Below are 24,111 nucleotides of genomic sequence, written 5' to 3'. Positions count from 1 at the left end.
TATTCATCACACCCTAGGAGAAAAATAAATTGTCAAAGTGGAAATAAAAGAGACCACTCTCTCCGATCAAATCTAATGAAATGAGAAATAACAGGGACAGGCTAAAAATAATCTCCTTGTGGAATTTGTAAATCACACTTTGGAATTATTCCTGTTTTAAAAGGAAATGGAAATTGAAAGTACAGACTTTTTAGAGAAGAAAGAAGATGAGTAACTATAAATCAAAAGCTATAGGAGTTGGCTAAAGCAGTACTTATAGGAATATTTATGTACTTCAGTGCATTTATTATAAAATACAAAAAAATGGCAATAAGTGACAATCAAGAAAGAGACAGTATAAGTTTGCATGAAGAAGGAGGAAGCAATTTTTAAAACTTAAATCAGAAACTATGTAGAAAACTGTCAGAAAGCATAGACCTTCATAATAAGCCAAAAGCTCATTCACTGAGATCAACAGACATGCAACACTTCAAAACTCTGATCTAGAGAGGGGAAAAAAATAACATTAAGGACAAGAAAAAAATGCTTCAAATATGGAGGCTTGTAAAATTAAAAGAATATTATGTAGAATATTTTACCTTTGAAAATTTAAATGGAATGGGTAATTTTCCAGGAAAATTATCAAAATTGACTCAAGACCTAGAACCAGGAAACAAGGCAGGAATGTGACGTGTCTACCCCTAAAATCGAACCTGGGTCAGGAGTACAATTGAACGGACATTACTCCTAACCACACCGCTTAATAGACGTGTAACTTTAGGCAAGCTCTTTAACCTCTCTGGGCCTCAATTTCTCCTTGGTAAAATGGGGTAATAATAGTAACTAGTACTCATGATCATTGTGAGGGTTAAGTGAACTCTACATATAAAGCCTTTAGAACAGCACTTGGTACAGAATAAATAATCTCTCCTCACATCATCGCCGTGTTGTATCATCACCACCGCCACCATCATCACCATTACCATCATCGCCGTCACTATCATCAGACGGTTTTATCGTCGATATTTACCAACCCTTCCATAAAAGATCATTTATTTGTTATCTGAAGTTTCAGACCCAAGAAAGAGATGTTATGTGCCTGAACTCAGCCTCGTGAAGCTGACATTACCTTGACGGCAGAAAGGAACGAGGCAGCACAGAATCTAAGAAAACTCCTCAGAGCTCTCCTATAAAAATGGATGAGAAAGATGGCAAACAAATTCAGCAGATGAGTTACTGTGCTGTCCGTCAGTCACAAGACTGCTGAGAGGTGTTGGCTGTTGCACGTTCCCCTCCCTCCGCGCCGCCCGGCTGAGCGGGAGGCTCTGAGATCGCGTGTTGGGGACATGAGAGACCGGTGGCTTCCAACCGGGGACTGAGTGATGTCCGAAAGCAGGACGCTCTAGGTAGGGGAGGTTAGGATGTATGGTGCTTACCTCTGCTACCCTGTAAGCAGCTCAAAACAGGTGTGACACCTCACTTGTCTTTGCATCGTCGCAGCCTAGCATGGGACTCGGTGTATTTGCTGTGCTACCCCCTCTAGCGGAGACCTAACGTGCCTCGTGAAACGTGCACCGACGTCACACCATCGGTCCAGGTATTCGAAAGCACTGCGGATCCTTCTAGAAGATAACTCCGTGCCCGGTGCGTCATCGTTGTCAGGCGCAGGTTTTGGTTTGACGTCTGACTTTTGTCGCTCTTCCTTGATGTGTGATCGTCTCGCGATAGAGTACGTGTTGGAGAACGTGAGCTGAGTGGGGCCTTCCCATGGCGATGGCATCAGGGGATTTATATAGTTCACCGGTTACTTGCTCCCTTTCCTTCCGCACGGACTCACCGTCGCACGGTCGCTGGGGTTTCAGCGTGTGGCTGGTTTGCATCTGAGGCTTCCGCGCAGCTAATCGACATTCAGCATCTTGCCGCTGCGTTCTCTGTGCCGGTCCTGTCTCCCCAGTGTCTCTAGCCAACCTCATTGGTGGGAGGTTCCATCGCAGTCTGACGCATACACCACCTGACCTCTCCTCCGATGTCTCATTTGAATCGCACCTTTAATTCTTCATTGCGGTTCGGCTCCTTTGGTACCCCTTAACGCTTCTGTCCTTGGAATAAATGAAGTTGTAGGAGGCTCGGAACTTTCGAGCCATTTAAAGGATGTCTCAGAGAGGTGTACGATTCGTATAAATGCTTTTATCTACCCGTAATGTGTCGGTAGCAGAATTGTGACTTAATTTTTCACGTGATCACGGGAAGCTTGCGTGTTCGTCCGCTTGTGCAAGAATGTGAAGGCCATGGCCCCTGGCATCTTCGGGGAAGCTCGGTAATCGTATAGCTGCATCAGTTTGGAAGGGAGTTGAATCTGGTTGGATTGTACTGGGGAAGACAAGCCTGCTTCCTCAGTGAGCAGGCGTAAGGATGGGTCTTGAGATCTTGCAGGGCATCCCATGAGACTTCTCTAGAAGCAGCAGCAGCCAGGACATCAGTGGCAGGCAAGAGACGACACGCGGGCAGAAAAGTACCAGGTGCAGAGGAGAGTTGTAAAAAGATTGTTTTCCTTTCCTAAGGAAACGGTGCTTACTTTGATGAATCATCAAGTTGATCAGACATAATTGTGGACACGCTTTTCTTTCTTTTTTTAAAAAAAAATTTTTAATGTTTATTTCTTTTGGGGGCGCCTGGGTGGCTCAGTCGGCTAAGTGTCTGACTTCGCTCAGGTCATGATCTTGCAGCTCGTGGGTTCAAGCCCCACGTCGGGCTCTGTGCTGACAGAGCAGAGCCTGGAGCCTGTTTCCGATTCTGTGTCTCCCTCTCTCTCTGCCCCTCCCCCACTCATGCTCTGTCTCTCTCTCTCTCTCTCTGTCTCAAAAATAAACACTAAAAAAAAAAAATGTTTGTTTATTTTTGAAAGAGAGAGAGAGAGACAGAGCACAAGCCAGGGAGGGGCAGAGAGAGAGGGAGACACAGAATCCGAAGCAGGCTCCAGGCTCTGAGCTGTCAGCACAGAGCCCGATGCGGGGCTCAAACTCATGAACCGCGAGATGATGACCTGAGCTGAAGTCTGGCCCTCAGCCGACTGAGCCACACAGGCGCCCCATAGACATGCTTTTCTATAGACACGTTTTTGGTTTGTTTTAGCTCCGTTTTCATTTTTCACAAAATGAGTGAGGAATGAAGGCCCCATGAAATTAAGTCCTAATTACGCCACAAATATTACTGATGGCTTTCCAGAGTAACGGGAACTACTCCCACACTAACCTGTTCCTCTTTGTCTCCTGGTAGGACGTCCATTCTCGGGATCTCCTTTGGAGCCGCGTTTCTCTTGCTTGCCTGTATCCTTTTCGTCTGCTTTGCTGGACAGCTTTTGGTAGGTACTTCACATATGGACCTGATTTTGAAAACTGTGTTCATTGAAGGCAAACTGATTTCTGGCTTGAAACACCGGGCTTGTTGATTTAACATGTCAAGGGATACGGATCCCAGTGAAGACGCAAGCACCCTTCATGCCAGCGGCCCAGAATATAAACTGAGGCAGCTCATGTGCAATCAAGACACTGAGCTGAAGATTATTTGAAACATTGGATGTCACACCATCAAATTATATCCATGTTTATTTATTTCTGTCGCCATTTTCCATTATGTCCTCTGAGTTTTCAGAGTATTTTAGAGCAGCCACTCCTAGTATAATAGGAGGCTTTTCGTGTGCAGGGGAATTAAAATGTAAACCAGATACTTCTTTTATATCCACTTCCAAGATATAAAAGTTGGGGACATATGAAAACAGCAAATGCAAAAATATATTTTGTTTGTGTTTTAATTAACAGTGTTCATTCATAGTGTTAGTTAATGACTTAAACCAACCATTGCAAGCTTGGATGGGTCAAGTGCTAGTTCAGGATGTAAGAATCAAATCTAAGTGTATTCTTGAGTCGAAAGCAAGTGGCCCCATGAGAGCCTCAGAAAGCCAGTAATGAGATAGAAATCCAAAAAAGGTAGTCAGTGTTTTATCTTGTTCATTGGAGATGTGTGGAAACAAGAGAGGCCCCCTCTGAGCCAGATTTTGAGCATCGGGTCCATTCTCGTCTAATGTGTTGGAACCTTTTAGCTAAAAAGTGTAAAGATCTTAAAGTTCGTCTCTGCCTCTCAACAGTGGACACTGCACGATGTCTGCTGGGGACCGTTGCAAACTTATGTGGGGGGTGTTTGCTATATCATAGTTGAGGTGTTTTGAATTGGATTGGAAACTTCCAGAAGTGGCACTATGGTTCCTGATTTCCTGGAATGCACACAGAGCATCTCAGATTTCTTTAAAATCACCTGAAGGCTATAGGTTGTAACTACTGCCCCCTGGGAATCCTTGTCAAGTTTCTAAAGTGCTTCAATATACCAAAAAGCCTGATTATCCACGTTCAGATTTTCCTTAGGTGGAAAAGCACACGGGCCCCGCCCTCTGACTTCCTGGCCCCCATAAGGCTTCTGCAGCCCACTTCTCAGGTTTTCAGAATAGGAACTATCATTTGTGGTCCCACTGGAAATCCAAACCTCGTTCTAATTAAAGCAACTTCTATCATTGTGCCTAAGTAGCCACATTAGTCATTTTCTGTTCCTAAGGAATCCAGTCTTCAGGGTGGGGGGGTGGGGTGTGGAACACAGTGTATATTTAAGGTTTCAAGCTGACTTTTTCTTAGACTAAATTGCTATAGAAAAGAAACAGAAGCGGAGGCTGGAGAAAGTATCTCCAGAGCAACTTTGCTGCCTTTGCGAGAATGCTTTTGGTCTTATGTAATGTCTGTCCTCTCAGGTTCGGTATAACCCACCCAACCTTTCATGGCTCCTGGCCCCTCCCAGACCCAGCCTGTGGTCCCTCGAGGTCTTCAGGATCCCACACCCACCTTCCCAGGAGCATCATGAAACCCTGACACCCCCCACACCAGATGCTAGGGAGTCCATAACTCGTGTGTTGTCTTAAAGAGAAAATCTCATTCATCAGTTGATGGACATTTAGGCTCTTTCCATAATTTGGCTGTTGTTGAAAGTGCTGCTATAAACATTGGGGTACAAGTGCCCCTGTGCATCGGCACTCCTGTATCCCTTGGGTAAATTCCCAGCAGTGCTGTTGCTGGGTCATAGGGTAGATATATTTTTAATTTTTTGAGGAACTTCCACACTGTTTTCCAGAGCAGCTGCACCAGTTTGCATTCCCACCAACAGTGCAAGAGGGTTCCCGTTTCTCCACATCCTCTCCAGCATCTAGAGTCTCCTGATTTGTTCATTTTGGCCACTCTGACTAGCGTGAGGTGATATCTGAGTGTGGTTTTGATTTGTATTTCCCTGATGAGGAGCGATGTTGAGCATCTTTTCATGTGCCTGTTGGCCATCCGGATGTCTTCTTTGGAAAAGTGTCTGTTCATGTCTTCTGCCCATTTCTTCACTGGATTATTTGTTTTTCGGGTGTGGAGTTTGGTGAGTTCTTTATAGATTTTGGATACTACCCCTTTGTCCGATATGTCATTTGCAAATATCTTTTCCCACTCCATTGGTTGCCTTTTATTTTGTTCACTGTTTCCTTTGCAGTGCAGAAGCTTTTTATCTTCATGAGGTCCCAATAGTTCATTTTTGCTTTTAATTCCCTTGCCTTTGGAGATGTGTGGATAAAGAAATTGTGGTTTATATACACAATGGAATACTACTTGGCAAAGAGAAAGAATGAGATCAACGTGGATGGAACTGGAGAGGGTTACGCTACATGAAATAAGTCATCCAGGGAAAGATAGGTACCATATGTTTTCACTCTTATGTGGATCCTGAGAAACTTAACAGCAGACCATGGAGGAGGGGAAGGAAAAAAAAAGTTAGAGAGGAAGGGAGCCAAACCATAAGAGACTCATAAAAACTGAGAATAAACTGAGGGTTGATGAGGGGTGGGGGGGGAGGGGGGGTGATGGGCATTGAGGAGGGCACCAGTTGGGACGAGCACTGGGTGTTGTATGGAAACCAATTTGACAATAAATTTCATATTAAAAAAGAGAGAGAAAAGCTCAGTGCTGGGAATGAACTGGTGCCTACCTCCTTTTCAAAGGAAGCCTGTATTTTGCCAAAGTGGTCAGGGAGACTAGGCTTGAGGACGTCTGTTCTTTCTGAACTTGAGTTAGATCAGTGAATGAGTCCCCCACCCCCACCCCCACCAGTGGTCAGCTGTAATCCTTGATCCAGAGGGAATCCAGATAAAATCAAGAAGGAATTCTTCTCATTCCCATAAGAGGTTCTTTGTACTGTGTAAACTATTCTGTAAGGGCTTTTTTCTCACCATCAATATCAAAGAAATTAAGGCAACCCAGGAAAGCTTTCAGCGTGCTTTCTATTCGGCCCTCCCCATTCAGCCCAAAGCTGTGTGTGTCACAAATATTTCCTAGTGGTCATGGAGAGGTATGACATCCTCACTGCTCATTCTCTGGCCTCTTGAAAGCCTACCAGTTCTCTGAGGTGTTAGTATGATTTGCATTTATTTTTGGATTAAGTACTGAGTTTGTGAAAGAAATGTTAATATCCTTAATATCTTTCTATGAACATACATTGACCTTTGGAAAACTTAAATGCCAGAGGCAATACTGATGCTTATACTACAGGGAAAAAATTTCTAAAAAATATTACTGGTATTGAACTCTCTGTATGAAGAATTAGAGTAAAATACTTTTATAAAGGAGGTTGAGCAAAGGTAAGCCTGACTGATCTTTTTCCTCCAAGAGCTCTACCTTTGTTACCCTGTCTTACACAGGAAATATAACACATGTAGCTATACTGACTGGTCATTGTGCAGCTGGGTTTGATAAAAAGGTAGAAGAAAGTGGGTGATGGGCATTGAGGAGGGCATCTGTTGGGATGAGCACTGGGTGTTGTATGGAAACCAATTTGACAATAAATTTCATATAAAAAAAAAAAAAGGTAGAGACATAGCCTGTGGTCCCTCGGGGCTAAAAAAATGGCCAAAGAATAAGAGTGATAATGAAACGCATTTTTTTTCTTCTGATAGAAAAATGAGACAGATATTTGTTCAGTGGCACAGTCTGAGGAAAATGTCAGGGAATTTATATGTTCTCACCGTTACTGCTAACGAGAAGCCCAGAGCACGGCTGTCTGTCCCTCACTCCCACCCTCCCTTGCCCTAGCCGCTCCCCCTAGTGCGTTGTCCCCCCACCGCCATGTTGCCCTGCCACTGCTTACCTTCTAGAAAGTTTCTCAGAAACCCCACCAGCCCCTGCAGTGGGCTCTTCTTTGAGCGCCATGGGACTTAGGATCTGTGCCCCATAATTTAGCACTTGATTGTTTAACAACTTATTTGGCTCCTCCTCCTCCTCCTCTCTCTCTCTCTCTCTGATGAGTGTAACTGTTGTCTCCCTTACATAGAGTAGTTTTTTTTTGAGATGAGACTTGTTTCCTACATTTGCTTTCTGTCTCCCAGGGAATCCAGCAGAGTTCCGCCCACTGAAACACTTTGATAAGCGGGCACTAAGTCAGCACTCGTGGACTCATGTCATGTCCGTGCGGTTCCTTTCCACCATGTCCGCTCATCCAGCTCCATGTGGTCCCCTCCCAGCCTCCCCAACACCACTGGGACAGTTAGGCGTCCCCACATGTCCCGGTAATCTTCCCTTCCCCAGATGCCCTGGCGTGGGGACGGGTTCTGCATGTGCGTGGCTGTGGGAAGCATGGGTGGGTGGCCATCACCTTGCCACGCTGAAAGGCCTCACACGCACCATGATTCCTTGACTCTGATGTGCTTTGGGCTCTCTCCGCGGTTGGAAATAATCTCCTAACCTTCCCAGACCCAATCTACAGAGCCGCCCCCCCCCATGTCACTACCAGCATTCCTCGCGCCTGCCGGGCAGGCTGCCCATTTCGTAATATCATTTGTGATCTTAGATGGAGAGATCACCAGTGAATCCGCTTCAAGCCTGTTTTGTTCACTGTAGTACTTCAGGCACTTGAAATACAAGATAAATATTTAACATCCGTGGGCTGGAAGGAGTGTTGGGCGGCACCCAAATGCTCAGAAAACGTCTTGCCCTCATCCTCACCCCGATCGACTTCTTCTGAGTGCGCGGCTCTGAATTCAGCCACGGTCGCCCATCCCCGCTGCCAGCGAGGTCCCTCCTGGGTCCTCACCTGTCGGGTCTCCGCATGAGACCTTCATAGCATTTCAGAACTGTAAAACTTGAGAGCAGACAGGGAACCCAGAGATGACTTTGTCTGGCCTCACGTCTCGTGGGTGAGAGACACAGAACTGTGGAGGTGGCCTGTGCTCCCACCATGGCAAGCTTCCGCGCCCAGTCATTTCGAGGAAGAGTTTTCCTCCACAAAAAGTAATGCGGAAGCACACATCAGCAGATCTCTTGAGGACAGAAATGAAGACTTTGAAACAGGACCACGAGTGCGATAACTGTAAGACCAGCAGAAGTTTCCTGTCCTTGGGTAAGAACCCTCAGAATCAGTATAGACAGCCTCTGACGGGCAGGACCCCCATCAATAGCTACATGTCCAGTCTCATCACAGTTTACAAATAATAAATATTACCTTCCGTTAAAATTGACGACTTGGTCTGTTAGGCATTGCGTGTATTCTGGCTCATTTATCCTCACGAGAGCCCTTGGAGGGAATGGCCATTCTACAGTTAGTACAACAGACCCTCACAGATGTTACACAGATTGCTCTGTGGTGGAGAGCAAGTAGGAGTCAGAATCAGAATTGGAGTCGATGCTTAGAACCCTTACAATTAATTGGAAGGTGTGCGGAGAGAGTCCCTGGCAAACAAGCTCCCGGCACTAGGCAGGCATGTCCACGGTCATGGCCATGGCAGGCGTGGCACTGAGGTTGCCTTGCAGTGACTGCTAAGCATCCACTGGTCAAAATCACATTGGTAGGGACACCCGGGGGGCTCAGTCGGTTGAGCGTCCGACTTCAGCTGCGGTCATGATCTCGCGGTTCATGAGTTCAAGCCCCACTCCGGGCTCTGTGCTGACAGCTCGGAGCCTGGATCCTGCTTCAGATTCTGTGTCCCCCTCTCTCTGCCCCTTCCCCGCTCATACTCTGTCTCTCTCTGTCTCTCAAAGATGAATAAACATTAAAAAAAAATTTTTTTTTTTAATCACATTGGTAATTCACGGTAACCTCGCAGTGAACCTCATCCGTATTTTCCTCTGGTCTAGTTTCCGATATACATTATCCGGCTGTTGGCCCAGTTCATTTAAAACTGGAGTCTGGGAAAAGTACAGCTCCATCTTAAAAGACATTTGGTAAAATGGGTGGGGGGGGGGGAAACGTTAATTTACAAGTGGATTTAGACTAACATATTCTAGTATGAAAGTACCTTTAATAATAATACTTTCCATAATACATGAGAGCCCTTCGAATATGGAAACATATTATTTTATCTGATAACCAAAACAGTCCAGTTTAAGTAGAAACTAAAATGTAGAATAAGAGATTCAAGTTTACATTTTCATTACAATCAGCAATAAAAGGAATAATACTTGTCATTGTCATAATACTAATAATAGTAAGTACACGTTTACTGCCAAATTTAACACGAAACTACCTGAGTGGACTTATAATTTTGTAATAAATACAAGAGAGTGACTGTAACCAAAAATGCCACCAAAAAAAAAAAAAAACCCAAAAAACAAAACAGATGAAAAAACCACCCTCAAAAGCATCTTTTAGAACAAGCGTGCCAGATATAGTAAAGGAAAACGCTAGAGTGTGTCAGAAGAAATTTTTCTCTCAATGTGGTTGTGTTGTGCTTTGTGTAGCAAAGATAATATGATGCCATCCCACCAACCTTGTACCCAGCGGAAATGAAGCACAAACATAAAGTCCATCCTGTGGAAGGAAAGTAGGTCACACACTGGCTGATAGAAAAGCTTTCTACCCAAAGGAGTGTTTTACCCTTGAAGTCTATTTTCTCCAATGTCAATAGAACTCTGCCAGCTTTCTTGTAGTTAGTATTTTCCCAGCATCCTTTCCTTCCATCTTTTTATTCAGCTTTTCCTTGTCCGTAAGTGGGTTTTAGATGTTGTGTCTCTGGTAAACAACATCCAGGTGCATGTTACTTTCTCTGATCTAGCAGTTTCTCTCTTTTACCTGACAAGTATAATGCATTTACGTGTATTATAATTACTACTACCATCTCATTTTGCTTTTATTTTTTTAAATCCATCATGTGTGTTCTCTGCCTGTACTTATTTTTCCTCTTCTCCTGCATTATCTTGGATCCATGGAATTTATTTATTTTCCTTTATTCCCTCTAGTGACTTGGAAGTCCTCTATCCTGGTATTTTGTTTTTCCTGGTTAACTTAAAATGTGTAATGTACACGAGACTAACAGAGCTCGTTAATATCTCCACCTTGTTGTTGAAGAATATTGTACTCTGCATCTGAATTCCATTCTGGAATAAAGAAGATGGAATAAGATGATCAGATTCTTGAAATTAGAAACTCAGTAGTTATGCTGAAAAGAGTAAAGCAAGAGCCGAATAAATAACCTACAAAACAGCATAGAAAGATAAAGAGGGCAGGCCACGTTTTTCTAAATTTAAACTACTGTTGTCATTCACTGCTATCGTTATTCTTGTCGTGTGCCCATTTTGCACCATTCTTCCTGAACACCATCCCTTCCTCCGGGATTCCATCTCCATATTCCCAAAGGATTGTTCCTTTTCTAATCTTTTCAGTGAGAGCCTGTGCATAATGTCCGCAACTCTCGTATTTAAAAAAAAAAAAAAAAAACAGTCAGGTTTCTCCTCATTGAATAATGGTTTATGATAAGCTGTCTAATATTTTAAAAATATGAATCCATATTTTCCTGTAGTTGATGGACCGCGGAGAAATCTATAGTCAAATTACTGTTTCTTAGAAGGCGACACGTCTTCTCTCTGGTTGTCTTCGTGGGACTCGCTCCGTATCTGTCCTGGGCCGTAGCTCCCTTGTGCTTAGGTAAAGGTGTACTCTCATCTTCCTGTCTGGGACTCAGTGGGTCGCCTCGGCCACAGAACTCATGTTTTGCTCCAGGCCTGCAAAGCTGTTGCTCCGTAGCTCCTTGTATTTTGCCTCTTTCCTGGTCTTTGGTTCTGTTTTTCTCAAACTTTCATTACAAGTATGTTGCATCTTTTCATTGTACCTTCTGTGCCTGAACATCCCATTCATGTGTTTCACCGCTGTATTTCTGCGCTGTTTGATGGGGCGTTTCCTCAGGGCTGTCCCACCCCCTAGCACAGCTACTAAATTTTCCATTATCTGCATTTGCAACTCCTGAGAGTCTTTGTGGCTCCTTTTTTCTCATAAGTGCTCATTCGTTGTGTAGTCTGATCCATCTTCTAATTTCTTTGGGCTTATTCTGCAGGCTACTGCAGATTGATAGCATACCTACAGGTCCTGTGCTGCTAATTCTACGTTTTGTTGTGTCTGTTGATTCTTCCTCATATGGCCCTGTGTCCTGTGTAGTTCATAATTTCTTTTTTATCGTGAGGTCGTGTTCAGAGGGAATTATCCTTTAGCAAAAAGGGTACTTCTGCAGGAACCCCAAGGACTCTCTCTGGTCTTTGACCCAATTGATAGCCCCTCGATTTGGGGTTCCCATGATGAAGCATAGAGTGTAATTTCAAATTCATCGCCCGTATTTAGAGATGGGATTTATCACTGGAAGTGTATTGATACTTCCCTCAACTAGTACATGGAGTTTTCTAGACTTTACATGGAGGGAAGAGCATTCTGAGGCTTCTGGGATTTTTTGTTCATTTTGTTTTTATTGAAGTATAATTAACATATACCATACAACATGTTGTGTTAGTTTTAGGTACTATATAATGACTCAACAGTTCTGTACAGTAATTCCACTACTGAGTATTTACCCAAAGAAAATGAAAACACTAATTCAAAAAGATACATGCACACCCTGAGGCTCCTGATTTTAGTCAGGGGTCTTGGCCTCAGCTGCCCCACCCTTGGCAAGCTCAAGGCAACCCCTTTTTTCCTCCTGCGGGCATCAACCCCTAGGTGTTACAGCTTCTGTCCAGTCCTAGGACACTCCTAGGCCAACCCCACAGCCTCAGCCCCTCTAGCACTGAGCTGCTTCTTTGCTTCTGGCCCCTGGAAATTTCTCTTCGGGTCCATTGCTAAGATAAAGAATGTATTGAACAAGCATCCATCGAGTCCCTGCTCTTTGCTCAACACTGTGCTGCTTTGGGGATACAAAGGCAGGTGTGGTGTGGTTCCCATCTGCAGCCAGCTCTCCATGTGGCCAGAGACAAACACGAACAGCGTCAAAGAGAACACAAGGTGGCTAGCCCGTGAGTGCCACACGGTGGATGGATGGCTGAGGAAAGTGGTTCACCCAGGGCATAGCAAGAAAAATGTTGATTTTATAAAGTATGATTGACTGAAATCAAGCAGTCTTTCTGTGGGAAACTCACGTACAATTACTCAAAGTACACACGGCAGTCTCTGTAACACTAAATGTTACAAGTAATTATTCCTGCAGCTGGTGGCCGCCATTCAAAAAGACAGTCGTTGGCCAATTAAAACGCCAAAGTAGGTGTTCCTCTAGACAAGTACACGAAAGCACACGGGTGTATGATAAACTTCACTTTTTCAGGCAAGATTATAAGATGAGTTTTCTTTTTCTAATAATAAAAATTTGCTACTCCCCATTATAATGTATTTGTAACTTTTCTAAATGTTTTCTTTTTTCATTTCATTAAACCTTAAGAGCATCATCTACTTCTTTTCATGTAACTGATTTTATTTTTTTAAAGGACACCGATGAAATTGTTCATGTGATCTGCTCTTATAATTGTTACGTTCAATTAGGAGAAATTTTAAAGTGAGAGGTTACCAGTTGTTTCCAGTGCAAGAGGATCAGAGTGGAGAGGGAGGAAGAAGGAAGAGGGGGGTATATTTTTTTCCTGTGTTTTTCTTTAGGTTTATTTATTTGGAGAGAGAGAGAAAACACAAGTGGAAGAGGGGCAGAGAGAGGGAGAGAGAGTATCCCAAGCAGGCTCTGCACTGTCAGCACGGAGCCGGACACGGGGCTTGAACTCATGAACCATGAGATCATGACCTGAGTGGAAGTCGGATGCTTAACTGACTCAGCCACCCAGGTGCCCCTCCTGTTTTGTTTTGTTTTGTTTTGTTTTAATCCAAACATATTATGAACACATTATTTTTCTGGGGAGAATCGTCTGCCTATACTGAGAGAAGAACGTCGATATTCATCCCATAGGCCTTCTAGCAAACTGCACTGGCCATTGTCCCCAGCACCAACGCCATGATGGGGTTTCCATATGAATTGCCATTCTTCCTCCTTTCACATCTCCCGCGACAGTTGGTGCCAGTTCCACATTCACCAGTGGGCGTGTGTGGCATTAACAGTCAAGCACATTTCTGGAAGGCTCACAGTGAGCTCACTGTAAGCAGGAGGCCACCGTGTATGCAGTGGTATTCACTGATGGTCAACAAAGGGAGGACGCAGATTTGACGGAAGTTATTCCAGTCCTTAAACCAGAGATCAAACCGGGGTAAAACTGGGCTCTGAAGGGCGCCTTCTGAATTAATGCCAAAATACTGTGGGAGATGATATCATTTATAATGTTTCATTAACAATGGTGTCAATTTTGACACACTTAGGGTTCTGTACTTGAATAGTTAACCCAAAACAGGCACACTGAGCTCCGTTATCATGTCAGGAACGAAGTCGTGCTTTTTATTCAGAGCTATAGTCGCATCAGTGGTCTCCTTTCCCGATCCTTCTACCTCAAGAACATCGTCTCTTTTCTCCTCCGCCCCGCCATCGGCATCCTCTGCTCCCCGAACATCTTCACTCTCCTCTCCCTCCTCTCTCTACACATCAGCTCAGGGCGCACGTCCCTGTCACCGGCTGTTTCCTGGTCCTTGCCACCAGCAATATTTTTCAATTTCCATATTTCTGAACAGTTTTCTGGTGGCCTCTACCTGGTGACAGGAATGAAGAAAGAAGGAGGCTGCTTGGAGGAAAAACCATAGTGGAAAGGGGGGGAAGTGAGGTTTTATTGTTCGTATAGATGCAGAGCAAAGAGACACTTAGTCATTAAACGTCTCTGAGAATTATTATGTTTTCTTCGTAAGCGTAACAAGAGGAGCTAACACCTGGGAGTCCTGCCCCTGGTGCCTTGTTATGTAGCTCATTTAACATCCTACAAGACCAAGGAACCAGGTATTATTATTGTCCCCATTTTAGAGCTGGGGAGGCTGAGGCCAGAGAGGATAGTTCACCTGCAGAAAGTCTCTCAACTCTGGGGGTTTGCTCCTGGGCTCCTGGGCTGATTCTTACTGTCCTAACCACCTCTCATCCTGTCTTGCAGAATCCCATTCCATTGCTGTATCAGCATTTAACATACTGCAGTGCTTCTGTTTCTAAGACTGAAGCAGAAAGACTCTGAAAGAGGTAGAGAAATAAAGGTGCTGTCTATTCGTGCTACTGAGGATTCTCTGTTACGCGGTTTATCGATGTTACACCAGCTTTGCCATTATATTAACTTAGTGGTTCGAGTCAGAAAGGTACAGTCTATTGGCCATTTTTAAAAATTTTTGAAATCAGGGCGCCTGGGTGACTCAGTCAGTCAAGCGCCCGACTTCGGCTCAGGTCATGATCTCACAGTTTGTGGGTTTGAGCCCCACGTCAGGCTCTGTGCTGACAGCTCAGAGCCTGGAGCCTGCTTCAGGTTCTGTGTCTCCCTCTCTCTCTGCCCCTCCCCTGCTGGTGCTCTGTCTCTTTCTCCCTCTGTCAAAAATAAACATTAAATTTTTTTTTTAATTTTTGAAATCATAACCTTTTTCTAGTGTTTTCAGGACACGTTAGCCATAGGGCCACAGCCCCTTTCGCATGAAGGTTAAAGTGGAGATCCCTAGAGACCGTTTTGTACAGCTTGACAGGTCAGGTGACATCTGTCGATCCCAGCAGCGCCTGGCACAGGCAGTTTGTTACCCACGCCTTAGAACTCTCCCCGCCTCCATCCTGCCGCCACCTGGACAAAGGTCTGAATTACAGTGGCCCCTCTGGAAAGGTGGCCTTAAGGATGAGGCGAGCTCAACCCCTAAAGTCCCACAGAGCAGAGTCTGGCCCCCAGCAGATGATGAGGGAACATTGGCTGCCATCCCATAAATACCTCAGTTCCTTCTTGTATCAAAAGCATTTCTCCCAACACGCACACTCACTGCCGCATTATTCGCAGTAGCCAGAAGTCAGAGGCAACGCAGTGACCATCCACAGATGAGTGGATAAATAAAAGGCGGTATGTGCCTAGAATGGAACGTTATTCAGCCTTCCAAAAACAAGGAAATCTGGTCACCCGTGACAACGTGGATGAACCTGGAGATAATGCTGAGTGAAATAAGCCAGTCACAAAAAGACAAATGCTGCATGCTTCCGCCTTTAGCAGGTGCCCAGAGTAGTCAAACTTTTAGAGACAGAAAGTAAGATGGTGGTCGCCGGAGGCAAGGGGAAGGAGAGAGGGGAGTTCTTTAGTGGCTATAGACTCCAGTTGTGCGAGATGAAAAGTTACAGAGATGTACTACGCAACACCGTGAATATAGTTAATGCCGCTGACCCGTGTGCTGAAACATGGGTAAGAGGGAAAAGGTTACGTTAGGTAATTTTTAGCACCATCAAAACTTTGGAAAAGAGGGTCTCCATGTGGAAAGTCCCCGGAGGGCAGGGTAAGGTAAAGCCATCATGAGGACACATGCCTGAGAACAGTGGGTGTTGCCTTTGGAGGTAAGGACATCAATTTGCTTGGTAGCCAACTGGATCATGACTAGCTACCTGCCGATCTGTCTCCCATGTGAATGGGCTGAATTGTGATCATTGTTTTATCGTGGCTGTGACCTGAGACCTGCCACATTCCCCAGAGTGGTTTAATCAACTGACATAGTTTTCTTTTATCAGAGGGTTTTTTTTTTCATCTTTATTTAATTTTAAGAGAGAAAGAGAGAGGGAGGGAGAGCACGAGCAGGGTTGGGGTGCAGAGAGAGAGGGGGACACAGAATCCGAAGCAGGCTCCAGGCTCTGAGCTGTCAGTACAGAGCCTGACGTGGGACTCTGACTCGTGAACTGGGAGATCGTGACCTGAGCTGAAGTCAGATGCTTCACCAACGGAGCCACCCAGGCGCCCTGAGTTTTTTGTTTGGGTTGTTTTTAAACGTAATTTCAGGACATACAAGCACATTCTGAATTTATCACAGAAACTTAACTAATTTGTTCTTTATTTGTCACCATGATGCTCACATAGTTTGAGGAAGGTTTGTGACCTGGTATGGGCCCCCAGAGGAGACCAGCGCCTCCTTGTTTGTTCTGGGAAGAGTACCGATGCCTTTTGTGGTGTTAAACATCATGAAGAAACGTGACGCGTTTCCTTTCCTGTCTCCTCCCAGCAATGCAGCAAGAAGGCCTCCGCCTCTCTCCTGTGGCTGCTGAAGTCGTCCAGCATCATCGCGGACCGGCCCTGGCCGCGGGTCTCCCTCACGGTCCTCACCACCGCCATCATCCTGACCATGGCCGTGTTCAACATGGTGAGTCAGGGCTCCCGCCAGGCACGGCCTTCTTTGCCTCCGATGCCTGACTCGGTGGGACTTTCAGACCTTGACCGGGGCTCCGTGCTGACACCAGTTACTGCCTATTAAATTCAACATCTGTCCACCCTCAGCATCACTAAGGCCAAGGGTGCTTTCTGCAGGCGCCACCGGGGAGAGGGTGGTACCTTCCAGCAGCTTCCCACGGCCCTGCTGGCTACAGAAAGGACACTGACTGTCAGTGGGGTAATCACCGAGGGATGACAGCACCATCTAGATACAGAGAGTGCAGTGGGAGAGGTTATCCTGCTCTGGAGTCTACCCGGCCTGATCGCAACACTGGCCCCCCGCTTGTCCGGCTGTGCGATTTTAGAGGGTTTCCGCGCAACTTTCACAGGCTCCATTTCCACTTCTCGAAAATGAGTTCTGACACTGCCCCGCCGGGGCAAGTGAGCTGGCGTTCCTCCTGATGTGGGGCCGGGGGCGAGCGGCCGAGAAAGAATTCTTGAGACATTTTTGGTACAAAGGGGTGCTTTCATTATAGCATGGGGACAGGCCCCGTGGGCAGGGAGAGCTGCACTTGTGTTTGGGAAGAGTGACTGATTAAATACTCTTTAGTTAGTGGGGCTGGGGAGAGCGTAAGTCTCCGTGGAATTTGGAAACAAGGCTTCCGGGACCTTGAGGGGCTAGCTGCTATTATAAGGTAAGGTTATTTACTACTGCCTAGTAGAACATTAGTCCTGAGACCCTCCAGATGTCTATCAGTGGGCCATACGTTCGGAAGGTAATTGCTAACGTGTATCTTGGCAGAGGAGGGGGGGTTAGGGTGATCAGAGTGAAGGTACCCTCACCAGAGCAGAGCTATTGTGGTAAAACACTGAGGGAAGTCCTTGCGGGAGCTGTAGGAGGGTTCCAATCTGTATGCCCCAGGAATCCTACCTGGAAACTCAAGTCACAGCAAACTCCCACCCTTGTCTCTTTTTCTCCCGTCACTATCACGCTTAGGACAGAACCGGGTGCTTTGTACATATTCAACCAGTGGTCGCTCTCACTATATCGATGGTACCGTGACTCGTATGTCCCTTAAAACAGACACGTAGGTAATCCACACCCATGGCGATGCATCCTTCTTATTCTGACATCGTCACCAGCAACCATGAGGCATTAAGATACCTCGTATTTGGGCTATTTTACTAGCTGTTGGAACTACAGGGCATACGTACAGCCCTCGCCTTCCAGAAAGCAGAAAATCAGGCTGAGGAAGCACACCGGATATAGTAAATAATAAAGACATAGTTTTTGGGGCTTAGCATCCCTTTGGCATAAAAATATCTGTTGGGCATAACCACGTGCCTGGCGTGTTACTAAATGCTGGGAGCCTAAAAACTGTGACCCGCCTTCGGGAGCTCACGGTGCCGTCCCCGAGACCGACAGCTGGCTAAGCCCATGTGAATCGGAGACTTCACCAGCGAGGCGTGTGGAGAGGTGTCAAGGAGGGAGGTCAAGGCCGGCTGGACTGAACCCTGGCGGATGGGCAGGCGGGCTCACCAGAGGGGAAGGAACGGTGAGCAGGAAGGAAGACGCTGGGCATCTGGGACATTTACGTGACACGGTAGCGAAGGGGCTGAGGCTGAAGGGGACCTTGGGCATTTCCTTGACATCACTTCTGCCATCATGCTGCAGAACAGGCCACTGGCTCCTTCTGACGCATGCGGGGGTTCAGGGGAAGCTGATGCCAGCGGGAGGCCAGCCGGGGGCCTCTTCATCTTCTTCCCTCTGCCTAGAAGTCCATCTTAAGGCGTCCTGGAAAGGGGGTGCCAGGGAGAAGCCACAGCTGGCCCTCCGCCCTCCCGCTTCCTGATGGGCGTGCGGATTCTGGGGCGTCCTCCCACGTCTCCCGCTGGAGGACAGGCATGCTGGCTCGCCCCGCCTCACCGGACCACATGCCCCAAGTCCCTCCAGGAGCTCCCCTGAGACAGGGCGTGCGGCCAGGCCCTAATGGCAGCCTCCCCAGACACAGACCGGTGCAGTAGGCCACCGTGACCACTCCTTCCTCCGGCCGCCCGCTCGGCCACAGAGGTCAGCTCAGAAAGGAGGCTGCTCCGAGTTGCCTGTTGCAGGCAGTTAAAAGTCGTGGTGCCTGTGGGCGGGGGCTCAGCAGTGATCCCACATGGCCAGCTGGCTTCCCTGAGCCCCGCTGGCCGTTGGTCTGGTGTCCCTGTGTGGAGTTGCCTTGATGTGTCTGGTTGACCGTGGGGACTCCACCGTCCTGGGCCGCCTCCCTCTTCTCTGTCAAATTAGCCACCGACCCTGAGCTCATCTCCCCTCCTCCTGCATTCACAGCCTCCGAGGCCCATGTCCTGCAGAGACTGTGAGACCCCCTTTGGGGTGGGGTGGGGCCTCACCTTCTAGGTCTCAGGCACACCTCGGCCATGACATCATTTATTTCCAACACGGACTTAATCAAGGCTGAGTGGGGATCGGCTGGAAAACGGGGCTGTGTCTGGACGGGTAATTCCCTCAAGAGCCGTCCTGCTCTAGAAGGAACTTAGGCACAAGGAGAGACTGCCATCAGTCAGCCTGGGTCCCTTGCTCATGAGGGACCCAGGCAGGTTGAGCAGAGGCTTTCTGTGTGACGACCCAAAGGAATTTATACTGTGGCCCCAGAGCCGTCATCGGAGCGGGAACAGCCACAGGGTAGGGACCGTGACATGAGGTACAGAAGACTGAGACAAGAGGGGCTTTTCTGGGAGAGGCGTTCTGCAGATGTGTGACCAGCCATTAGAATACCTGACCTTCCCGCACGAGTCTGTCCGACGTACTTTGGATAGTGTAAGGGCGTGACAGTGTTCCTAGGGGAGGAAGATGGACAGAGAGGCCCAGGGCAGTGGTGAGAGTGTGTACAAACGAGTGTGTTTCCTAAGATGGGTTCCTCATGCTCGGCTTTGTAACACGCATTTTTGCAAGAGCCCTGTCGCTCGAAGGTCCAGCTCTCCAGAGGCACACACCAACAAGTTCCCAGAAGATTCTGGTAAATGCAAGCTGCAGGGGCCAGCTGGGTCAGGGGTGGATGCCACCGTGAAGGGATAGGGCGCAGAACACATTTGAAGGACAACAGGTGCGCTAGGTAGGGTTCTGAGGTGCACGCACAGACGGTGGTGTTCAGCTCCCTTAACCGAAAGCCCTATGATTCAACCTCGTCATCTGTTCAGAGCACTTTCGCTCCAGAGCTGGGCACGGGCAGCATGCACAAAACACACTCCGGAGCGTCCTGCATTGGCCAACAGCGCCACGTACAAGGTACAGAACGAGACGTTTAAACGACGTCCACACATTTGACGGTGAGACCTTCCCCTCCACCTAGCACGTTTCAGGAAAGCACCTTCAGTAGTTACTAAGCGTAAGAATGAATGAAGGGGGAAGCATGCAGTCCGTTAAAAGAGAAACCATTTCTTTTGGGGAAGTCCAGTTTGGCCTCATAAAACCAGGATTTATCACCTAACTTAAAAAATTTTTTTTGAATGTTTGTTTATTTTTGAAAGAGAGAGAGAGAGCGAGCATGAGCTGGGGAGGGGCAGAGAGAGAAGGAGACACAGAACCCGAAGCAGGTTCCAGGCTCTGAGCTGTCAGCACAGAGCCCGACACGGGGGCTCGAACTCACGGACCGTGAGATCATGACCTGAGCCGAAGTCAGATGCTCAACTGACTGAGCCACCCAGGCGCCCCTCACCTAATTTTTTCAAGGCAGAACCTCCCTGGGAAACATCTGATTGCATTTCATAGAGAATATTTAATGTGACTGACGGGCAGTTCGGTCACTGTCATAAGTGTTTGAGGAGCTGAATGTGTTAGGTTTTGTTGTTTTTTTGTTTTTGGTTTTTTGGCAATAACCGGGCTTCCTTTGGAGAAGAAACACATCCTCACATCAGGAATACCTCTCCCAGGGCTGTTTTCCCTTCTCACCAAGAAAGGAATCTGTTTTCAGCTGCTGCCGACAGGTCTGTAGGACACACGTGAGCAGTGTGACAGATGACCCTGAAGAAAGGCACAAAATAAGGCTTCTCCGCACGAGCTGAGCCGCCTCCTACAGCAGCAGAGGCTGTGGGCAGGGAATAAGCCGGATTACGTTTTTCTGTCCATCATTTTCATTGATATCTGCTGCTGTGAAATGAGTGGTCTTTTTCCTGCCGATGCTCCCCTCGTATTTATTTCAAAGAAACATCATAAGACAGTATGAAAGCCAGCATTAGTAGAGAAAGGAAATCATTTTCCCTGGCAGTAAAGCTTGCTTATGATTTTTAAAAAAAATTTTAATGTTCATTTATTTTTGAGAGAGAGTATGTGAGCAGGGGAGGGGCAGAGAGAGAGGGAGACACAGAATCCGAAACAGGCTCCAGGCTCTGAGCCATCAGCACAGAGCCCGACGCGGGGCTCGAACTCACGGACCGCGAGATCACGACCTGAGCCGAAGTCGGACGCTGAACCGACCGAGCCACCCAGGCGCCCCGAAAATTTCATTTTCTGTCCGAAAACGTTTCCTCTGAAAGCCATAGTCTCGCCCGGGTCCTGTCGCGAAGCAGGGCTTTTTCACATACAGGGTTTGAGGGACCGGAGTGCACAAGGAGCTGTGTGCTCCGTTTACTTTGCAGCTCGCTGTTGAGAATCGTGTATGAGACGCTCAAACAAGAAGCTGCCATTGTTTCCCTGGCCTTTTGCCCACGTCCTCCCGTGACTGCTCCCATCACCGTACGGTCTCTTGTGGGAAACTTCCCAGAGAATGTTATGAATCGTGAGGCTTTCGCGAAACGTGAGGACAGGGAGTGAGCGTGGTGAACTGGGGGGCCACTCAGACCTCCCGTTGGGACCAAATGACCAGCGAGGATGGCATCAGGCACAAAACGCGATTTGAAATGTGATGTTCGCAACTTAATATCATCGGACAAACACAATCCTGAAACGTTTCGAACTGCCCGGGAAACGTGACGTTCGGAAATAAAGCTGGAAATATGAAGCGTCCGTTAGCATTTTATCAGGATATCCTTTCCCCAGTTACGACAAAAGTCGTAGAACGTGAAAATGGGTCCAGAGAGGAGCTCCCCAAATAATTATGGTGCCGGGAGTTCATTCTCAAGAGACAGTTGTGGCAGCTTAGCCTGGAAGGGAGAGGGACGAGGGGTTAGTAACTCCAGGGAGTTTGACTGGCTGTGATTTAGGGTTGACCTGAGTTTCCTTTTTTTTTTTTTTTTTTTATGTTTTTATTTATTTTTGAGACCGAGAGAGACAGAGCATGAGCGGGGGAGGGGCAGAGAGAGAGGGAGACACAGAATCGGAAACGGGCTCCAGGCTCTGAGCCGTCGGCACAGAGCCCGACGCGGGGCTCGAACTCACGGATCGTGACCTGAGCCGAAGTCGGCCGCTTAACCGACTGCGCCACCCAGGCGCCCCCTTGAGTTTCCATTTTAAAGGGACTGAAGGGACGCCTGGGTGGCTCAGTCGGTGGAGCATCTGAGTCTTGGTTTCAGTTCCGGTCGTGATCTTGACGTCATGAGATTGACGTCATGAGATTGAGCCCCACGTCAGGCTCTAAGCTCAGCATGGAGCCCGCTGGAGGCTCTCTTTCTCTCCCTCTGCCTCTCTCTCCCGCTTGTGTGCTCGCTCGCTCTCTCTCTCTCTCTCTCTCAAAAATAAAAATAAATAAAATTAAAAAAAAAAAAAAAAGAATTTAAAGTGACCGAGAAGGCGTAAATCAATGCCAAATTGCAGTGTGAGGTCACAGACCCAAACGAGGGGCTTCTTGATTTCAGGGGTAGTTAGTAAATACTAGAAAAAGGGAGCAGAGGGGGTTAAGGAAGCGGGGCTGGGGATAGTGACTGAAGTTCTCTCTTGTTTTTTTGAGTTCAAGTCATCCTAGTTATTGGATAGCCTCCTCGCAAGACAGGGTTTTTTCACAGGATATATTCTACTCTTGGTGCAGCAAGAATGTACTTTTTCTCTACATGGTGATGCAATCCAGAAGGTTTTGTTAATATTTAACAGGCGCTTAAGACTAATAACCTACCAAACTAAACAGTCTCCTTTTATTTGTCATTTTTTGATTCTTTAATATTTAAATCAGCTATATTTGGGGTCTGTCAAATTGACATCGGTAAAACTTTGGAGCCCAGCACTTGCCAAGTAACTGGGTGATTTGTTTTTTCCTGATACAATATTCTCTCCCAAAGAATTAGCACATTTGTAAGTCAACCAGGGGGTGCAGCATTTTTAATAAATCCTTTAGTGGCACGTAAAGAAATCAACATTTCTTTGATATTTAAATCAGCATTTTGCTACATGTTCTCACATGATACAATGGGAAGAAACACTGTGTCTAGTATCTTTCTTGGCATCCTAGAGGAACGTTCCTCAGAATAAGCTAAGTAAAGGCCTTATGTGCTGAAGTCAGTTCGTTTTGGTATTTGACACATGCCATCAAAGCAAATAAATCAATAGGAGCAAACAAAAGCAATTATACGGGGCGCCTGAGGGGTTTAGTCGGTTAAGTGTCTGACTTCTGCTCAAGTAGTTTGTAAGTTCGAGCCCCGCACGGGGCTCTGTGCTGACCGCTCAGAGCCTGGAGCCTGCTTCAGATTCTGTGTCTCCCTCTCTCTCTGCCCCTCCCCCGCTCATGCTCTGTCTCTCTGTGTCTCTCAAAAGTAAACATTGAAAGAAAAAATTTTAAAACATGGCAAACAAAAGCAATTATAGAAGCTATGCAGGAGGGTTTTACTTTTAGTTTTTTGTAATTTTTATTTAAACTCAAGTTGGCAAACATACAGTGTAGTCTTGGCTTCAGGAGTAGAATTTAGTGATTCGTCACTTGGATATGACACCCAGTGCTCATCACTCACAACAAGTGCCCTCCTTAATGCCCATCACCCATCTAGCCCATCCCCCCCCACCCACCGCCCCTCCAGCAACCCTCAGTTTGTTCTCTGTATTTAAGTATGTCTTACAGTTTGCCTCCCTCTATGTCTTATTTCATTTTTCTTTCCCTTCCTCTGTGTTTGTCTGTTGTGTTTCTTAAGTTCCACACGTAAGTGAAATCATGCATTTGTCTTTCTCTGACTTATTTCGCTTAGCCTAATACCTTCTGGTTCCATCCACGTTGTTGCAAATGGCAAAATTTCTTTCTGATCGCTGAGTGATATTTCAGTGTGTGTATGTGTGTGTGTCTGCCTTTTCTTTATCCGCCCATCGGCCAATGGACATTTAGCCCTTGAATACGTATCGCTAGCCCCACGCAGAACACACAGTCCAGGTTTTGGATGAGATGCCTTTCTTTCAGGGAAGGGTACCTGGCCTCAGTGATCCTCTGGTTCACCTTCAACTGCCCACTTCCCTGGCCCTCAGCCATGGCACGGAAAAGTGGCTGGTCTGTGGCCACCTCGGTAGTGTGTGCTTCAGGGGCGCCCGGGTGGCTCAGTCGGTTAAGCATCCGACTTCTGCTCAGGTCATGATCTCGTGGTGTGTGAGTTTGAGCCCCACGTTGGGCTCTTTGATGTT

At 46.8% G+C, this 24,111-nt stretch overlaps 1 protein-coding gene across 2 annotated transcripts in view; it reads left to right on the top strand.

The window, feature by feature from the left end:
* ADCY2 (adenylate cyclase 2) overlaps window positions 1–24,111 on the top strand; it is a 415,077-nt gene that overhangs the window by 331,433 nt on the left and 59,533 nt on the right. For both annotated transcript variants that reach the window (XM_049648289.1, XM_049648290.1), the window contains exons 15-16: window positions 3,256–3,340; window positions 16,432–16,569. In XM_049648289.1, the coding sequence (XP_049504246.1) occupies window positions 3,256–3,340; window positions 16,432–16,569 (223 nt within the window). The remainder of the gene's footprint in view (window positions 1–3,255; window positions 3,341–16,431; window positions 16,570–24,111) is intronic.

This window comes from Panthera uncia (genome assembly GCF_023721935.1).
Source record: "Panthera uncia isolate 11264 chromosome A1 unlocalized genomic scaffold, Puncia_PCG_1.0 HiC_scaffold_17, whole genome shotgun sequence".
Lineage (NCBI taxonomy): Eukaryota > Metazoa > Chordata > Mammalia > Carnivora > Felidae > Panthera > Panthera uncia.
This window is presented reverse-complemented; position numbering and strand designations above follow the sequence as displayed.